The sequence below is a fragment of the Fundulus heteroclitus genome, chromosome 18 (assembly GCF_011125445.2).
Source record: "Fundulus heteroclitus isolate FHET01 chromosome 18, MU-UCD_Fhet_4.1, whole genome shotgun sequence".
NCBI lineage: Eukaryota > Metazoa > Chordata > Actinopteri > Cyprinodontiformes > Fundulidae > Fundulus > Fundulus heteroclitus.
This window is the reverse complement of record NC_046378.1, coordinates 24,744,291-24,751,454: the sequence shown is the minus strand read 5'-3', so window position 1 is coordinate 24,751,454 and position 7,164 is coordinate 24,744,291. Positions and strand designations below refer to the sequence as shown.

Here is a 7,164-nt window from a genome sequence, read left to right as displayed (position 1 = left end):
TTTTGCAAAACCCTTTTTGTATTTGATTTGGAGATTAATCGCTCCAGTGATTGTGGATTGTCAGGAAGACAGAGATGGCCCACTATTTGTAGTTTCTTTCCCAGCAGGGAAAAACTCTCATTGGGTGATTCTGTTTTAGGTGCAGCTTTCCAGTTTGTTGTATTGTTTTGTTACCACTGCTTTGGAACAAATGCAACATACCAGCTCACCCAGGTTAAGTGTTTCACCAGAGTCCTTTGGTTTAAATCCAAAGTGCTGCCAAACTGCCGCTGTCGCGTTCAGTTTTGAAACCAATTCCATGTCTTTTTCAAATCTCAACTACCATTTCGCTGCCGTGCTACTGTTCACAGGGCTCTCATGCTACACTCTGAGCTACGCAACAGGGCCATGCACCTGGCAGGTGCCTGACACAAGGGTTAAATCCTCCCTACATTAAGGAAACAAGAGGGGAGAGTGGAGAGCGATGCACTGGAGTAAAACCTTCTGTCATCCAGTCTTTTACATAGAAAGAGACGGAGATGCAAAGAAAACAAACACGCATGCAAACGGAAATTATCAAGCTCATTTAAATTTATCATGCGATTAATTGTTTTATTGCTTACTGTGACAGGCTTAGGCACTATGCTACTGCTACGGTGGCTTGTTAAGTCCAAAGAGATGTAATTTTTCTGTAGTTGGGTTGGATTATATGGAGTGTTAAAGGTGACAATATAAAATAAACACGGGTATCATGAAATAAATACATGTAAAAATACCATGAAATAAATAAATGTACTATGGAATAATGAAATGTAAAATGATATAAATAAATGCACCTTTAAATGTCCCATTAAATCATTAAATATATCATTATATGTACCATGAAATAAATAAATGTGTCATGAAATAATGAAATGTGCCATGGAATAATGAAATGCAAAATAAAATAAATAAAATTACAATTTAATACATCATTAAACAATTAATTGTACCATTAAATTATGAAATATAAAATGTAATATTTAAATGTTCCATCAAATAATTAAATATGTCTTTTAAATTATGACATTAAATAATTGAATGTAAGTTTTGTTAAAGAAATTAATTTGAATATACATTTAATTATTTTGTTCTGTATTTATTTATGCTGTTGTGCACCAGACCCATAATAAAATCATTTAAACTGTCACCTTCACCCATCAAACTCATCAGTGGGCGGGATTAGGGAGATCCTGATGCCTCAATGGCTGCTTCACATTAAGTAAGACAGGACAACTTCTTCTTGGTTGAATATTTGATTATTGATTGTTGATGGTTTACTGATTACTTGATGGTTGATTATTGCTCATACATCTTTAATGCACCGGGTCTTTGGCTGTGAGACTGAGTAGATATGTGTCATATTGGCTACAAAACATATTTCAGACTCTAGTCTACATGTACAGGAACTACTACAACTTCATTTATCTAGAAACAGAAGCCAGGTGTGCAATAGTGTGACAGGGGTATTACTTTTGCACACACAGTAAATGATTACCATTAGAAATTTAATGAATTGGCTTAGAAAGTGCATGAACTTTAATGGATAGACTCATAAACATGCCTGGCTAGAAATATGCAGCTCATCTGGAAATTATGAGATTTTAATCTCTGGAATCTAATTCTGTTCAAAATTACGTCTAATTAGGAATATACCTACAATCACTTCTGATTAACCTCTTAAGACCAAGAAAAAACACACGTATTTGGATTCTCTGCTCCATGATTGTAAAGAGGCTTCAGGTTTTAAGCTTCAAGCTAACAACTCGGAAAACCAATTTGTTGAAAATAAATTTGACCTCAGCCTGTTTTTCAGTGATGAAAGATTTAAGAGCATGTACTTAAAAAAGACCCAAATGGTTTCAAAGGCATCGATAGTGAGTAGTCCACTAATCTAGTTAATTAGTTCAAGGACTTGTTTAGGCATGATTGTTACCAGGTGGTTGGTGGGAAGGTTACCCCATGTGGTGATAATGCTTCATCAAATGTCAAGATGGTCTATAACTGACTTCCATTTTTGCAAACCTCACTTGCCATCCATCCCTAAATGTGTGCAATGGGATTTAGATCCGAGCAATAGGTAGAAATAACCAAAAGAGGGACATTAGTTTTTCTGGAGAAGTCCTTTGTCAGACAGGCAAAACTGTGGCATTGTGCTATTAATAAAGCCCCATAATTACCCCACAGATGGACATTGCAGAGAGATGGAGCTAGAATGAATAAGAGCCTTGACTTGGGTTGAGGTTTGGGGCCTGTGTCTTTACAGACAGCTCGCCAAGTTTTTTTTTGGATCTGAAACTTACATTTTTTTGCCTCATAATTTTTTAGGATCTTTTAAGAAATCCATCCTCGGTCAACATAATTACAGACAGATTTTCTTTTTTTAAATCAGGTGGGCATAACAGTCAAAATAGAATGTTGGATTTATGTAACCTGGCAATCCAGATTGACAAAGTGTAGCACTCTCTGTTCTCCACAATGTCAATCTGGTACTGCTTCCATCGAGTCCGTTTAGGGAAATGAGGGACATTCGGTAGAAAGGTTGGCTTTAGCCAATTATGGTATCAAATGAAAATGTTAGCACCACGTTTCATGAGAAACCACAACAATGTAAGATAGTCGAGGCACTTCTTGCTGTTCTTCTTTCAAATGTGGATTCTGACAAAACAGATTTGATAACTGCCATGCTGATTTTGGTTCGGCTGTGGGCTCGGCGGCTATTGCTTTACAGGAGAAAGTCCCACCTTAAACCATAATTACTAGGCCTACAAATTTTGTTCAATACACATACTATACAGAACAAACAGTTCCTGATTTAAACAAATTATAATCATTTATACAGAATTTCTACCTAGATGTTTTAAATGACACTTTAATTTGATTAAAGCAGCATCTTGTAACTTTTAGCCACTATGGTTGCTAGACCTGTAATGTCCAGGTTTAGTGCCCGGAAGACCACTGGTCACAATGTTAAACAGTCTCCGTCCATTATTTGAAATCTGATAGCAGACCACTTTGGGCTAGTACACGTGTCAAAACTAGGTTTTAAGCAGAAATTAACCATAAACTACATTTCCCATCATGTATTTTGATTGTTGCCAGCCACCGTTGTGGAATCTCACCGCAAGGAACAGACATATATCAAAGTTGCTCTTCAAATCTGCATATAGCCTAACTGGGCTTTTGTCAAATCAGCAAGGAAATCCAAAAGACACGTCACAGAACAGAACGTGGAGAAGAACAAGCGCAACAATATTTTCATCCCATATGTTGCTGGAGTCTCTGAAAAACTCAGGAGGATTTTCTCTAAACACAAGATAACAGTACATTTCAAACCCAACATGACCCTCAGACAGAGGCTGGTCCATTTCAAGGACAAAACCCACAAACCTAAGATAAGCAGAGTGGTATATGCGGTTCAGTGCACTGAGGAATGTCCTAATCTTTATATTGGAGAAACCAAACGATGCCTAAGAACTCTCCATTCAGAGGGGCGATCAGTTCCAGGTGAATCTACATGTGAACCCAAGTTCTAACGAGGCCTCGCCGGCAGGTCTACAGAGCTTAGAACACCACGCTACTCCAGACATTTTGAATTGAGAAAGCTTGCTGAATGGGAAGTGAAACATCTTCAGATTCAGAATAGAGGTCCAGTTGTTTTATTTTTAACCTTTTTTTTGGATTGATCATGAGCTGGATGACTGAGAATCTTCACCAACTATTTGTGCTCCAAGGTTAAAAACCAGTATGTCTTTTGTGTTCTGGGACAGTGTCAGCCGTTAAAAAGTACAATATACATTGGCATTTTGAAACCAGACACGGAGCTAAGTATGCAACATTTAGCCCCCAAGAAAAACAAAAAATTTCAGCAGAATTAAAACGCAACATTTAGAGCAGGGATGAATCTAAAAGTTGCAGGACGGTAGCTCTTGAAAACTGGACTTGGGCACCCATGATTTATACTGTTAATTTGGCTCATTGAGGGCAGATAATATGGTGAAGTGGCCCTCGGTGAAACCAAGTTTGACACCCCTGGACTAACAAATTCAGAAGTCATGAAGTTACTTGCAAAGACAAAGACAAATTTACCCCTCTAGATTAAATCCTACAGGAGAGAACCAAAATTATTTTTTTAAATGTCTCTTTATTATTTTTATTCATATTCTTATTCTTCTTATTTCTTGTATTTCTAGTTCTGTGTCAACACACTCTCCACTTTTCTTTACAATGTACTGCTCAATCCAGGACAAAAACACTAATTTTAAGAACATTTTACTTATTTTTAGGTCCTTTTTTGCAGTGTGTGCATCATTTTTTAGCCAAAGCAGCATTTTATAGTCTTTTCAGTGAATTTCCAACACTTTAGCAGGGTTAGTTTTGTTCCAAGTCTTGGGTCCTTGGGTTTAACAACAAAGGATTCTAGTCATTGGTTGATTTAATGATCTCTTAGTTTTGCTCATAATTTAGATCACTCATTAGTAACTACATATGTCTGGGAAAACTCTAATTGCCTTGTAGAGAAAAACATGAAGAACGCTGACTCTGTTGTCCAAAAAAAATACTTTTGTATTTTGCAATTCTTTTTCTACAGATTTAAACTTGTGAAGTTATGGAAACATGCTTCTACTCACTACTGGCTGTAGCTGTGCTCCGGGGATCATGGCGTTAGCGAGCTGCATCTGTTGGGCCAACATGGCCATGTTTTTCTGCTGGATTAGGTTGTTCCTTCCATTGATCTCCAGCTGTGTCTTTAGGTGGGGAGGAGGGTGCAGGTATTTGCAGTTCTCCCTGGAACATCGCCCCTGGTAGGGTGGGAGAGAGGGACGAGGTAGTGGGAAAAGAGAAATAATGAGGAGTGAGAAAGGGTAAAGACAAATAGATGGCTGACTGGAAGATTGTCATCTAATTGCAGCTTTGTAGCTGAAAGAAGGACCTTGACTCAAAGTGCTTCACCACTATTTAACTGACATTTAGACCTAAGTACTGTAGTTGTTAAGAAAAAAAAATCAGTACCGTCTTTTTCCCTTCTGGACTGAGCCACTGGTTATTACAACTATTTCTTCTTTTTTTTTTTTTTTACAAATTACTGCAAAGAGAGAAAGTAACTGACCAAAATTAGCTCTCTGTCTGTTATAGGCTACGGAAATTAATTGTGCAATAATTGGACTTTGAATGATTTTATAAACCCTTCTTGCCTCTCTATTAGGGATTATTTTTGCTGCATTCCATAGTTCATAGAAAAATAAAAAAAACAGATCATTTTAATGTTTATGAATTAAGACAAGTGTTTAATGTTAATATTTTTGTGAGTTAATTATTTGAGCTATTTTATTTTCAGGTACTTGGAAGGAAAAGAGGATAAAAAGTTTAGAGATACAACATGACTGATGATTTTCGTCAATCTTCAATTAATAGATTAACAAATGTCAATCTTTTTCTATGATTTTATTTATACGTGTTATATGACCAGCACAAAATAATGTAAAGTGGAAAGCAAATAATAAATTTTGTTTCTTTTTCTTTTTCTTTCACAAGTATTAACCCTAAAAGTGTACCGTGCATTTATATTCTGCATGCCTGAGTCAACATTTTCTAGAACAAACATTTAGTTGCAATCACAGTTGCAACTCTGCACCAGTGTGTTGCACATTCATCTTAGCATAGTAGCTCAAGCTCAGTCAGATTAGATGGAAGGCATTTGTGAACAACTATTTTCTAGTCTATTCCAGATAAGATTAAGTACTACATGGGCATTAATTGGGCCACACTAAGACATACATGTGTTTTGATTAAAATTGATTTATTGTCTAAATTTGCCGTCCGGCTTTTTTTATGAATTGCCCTGCTTTTAGCTGCTTCTTTGCAGGAGTTGGTTACACACCCTTTTATTAAGGGATATAAAAGTAAAAGTGACTGAATACAAATGCAGACCACACTGTTTTGATTTTTCTTTTCTTCTTTTTTTCAAAATCAGCTTCTAAAGTATGTCATCAAAAGTTAATCAGGCTGTTTAAAAGTATAGTGGATGATCTTTTTTCTGCTTCAAGTTTCGGGGGATTCCCTTATCTATTGGTTGTCCCACATGCCAGTCATTGAGACGCGCTCACCTAACACCAATGTGCGTGCTCATTCCTTGCTAGTTTCCCTTTGATGGTCATGCGCAGTTCTAGTATTTATGTCTCCAGGTAGCTTCCGTTCACTGCAGCTCCGCTGCTCTCACCGTATACTTTGAAAATGGCTGAGAGTCGCAAGAAGCAAACCGCGTACAAGTTTATCAGAAGAAGAGGAAGGCCGCAGTAGAAAGAAATAATACTGAACTAAAGATTTTTTTCACGCAAACCCCCTGTGGAGCAGAAGAGCAAGTCAGGTGGTTTTGCGCACACAGTTATTAAAAAAAGGACTTGGGGGTTTCTCACCTACATTTCCGGAAAAATCGCCCACTCTACCTTTAATATTTCCCATATTTAACAGAAATTGTGCTGCATAATTTGTCTGCACCGCCATAATTTTAAAGATAGTAAGGTATAAAAGAAAAAAAAACTGTGATGTGCTTTTCTTCATGTAACTACCAGAGGAGCACTGAAATTTGCAATGTCAAATGCAAGTTTTTGCAGCATAAATAGAGCACATCTTCTAACAGTGTTTTTTTTTTCATTCGGGTGAATTGGAGGAGCCTGGTCAACCTTTGAAGGCCCTACCCCTCAGGTGTACAAGCAAATATTTTAGCCACATAACCTATTTCGAAGAACAGACAGATTCTTTGGTTAAATATGTGTGCTTCCACCTAGAAATGATGTGCCACTTTGAGTTGGTGGCAATAAAATAACAACAAAATATCTCAACGTTTTTGCTTTCAAAAATCAATGGATATGAAGACCTATGGAAGACATCAAAAGGAAACTATTAGTAATGTAACGTTGCTTTCCTCCTTTACTGTACCACCTCTGAGGCTGTCCAGCTTGATGCTGGACGTGGTACAAAGCTCCATAAATGACAATCGATCGCCTCCCGAATTAACCAAATGAGTTATGTGTCAATATTTGAGATCATTGCAGAAAAGAACATGCTGAAGAACTGATGCAGGATCGATACATGATTGAAGCCTCTTTGTGAAAGTGGCAAACACAAGCACACATAACTGCAGTC

At 37.1% G+C, this 7,164-nt stretch overlaps 1 protein-coding gene across 6 annotated transcripts in view; it reads right to left on the bottom strand.

Annotated features, from left to right (window-relative positions):
- Positions 1-7,164, bottom strand: part of LOC105932608 (muscleblind-like protein 1) — a 93,511-nt gene that overhangs the window by 23,937 nt on the left and 62,410 nt on the right. For all 6 annotated transcript variants that reach the window (XM_021321115.2, XM_012871841.3, XM_012871842.3 and 3 more), the window contains exon 3: positions 4,650-4,820. In XM_021321115.2, coding sequence (XP_021176790.1) covers positions 4,650-4,820 — 171 coding nt within the window. The remainder of the gene's footprint in view (positions 1-4,649; positions 4,821-7,164) is intronic.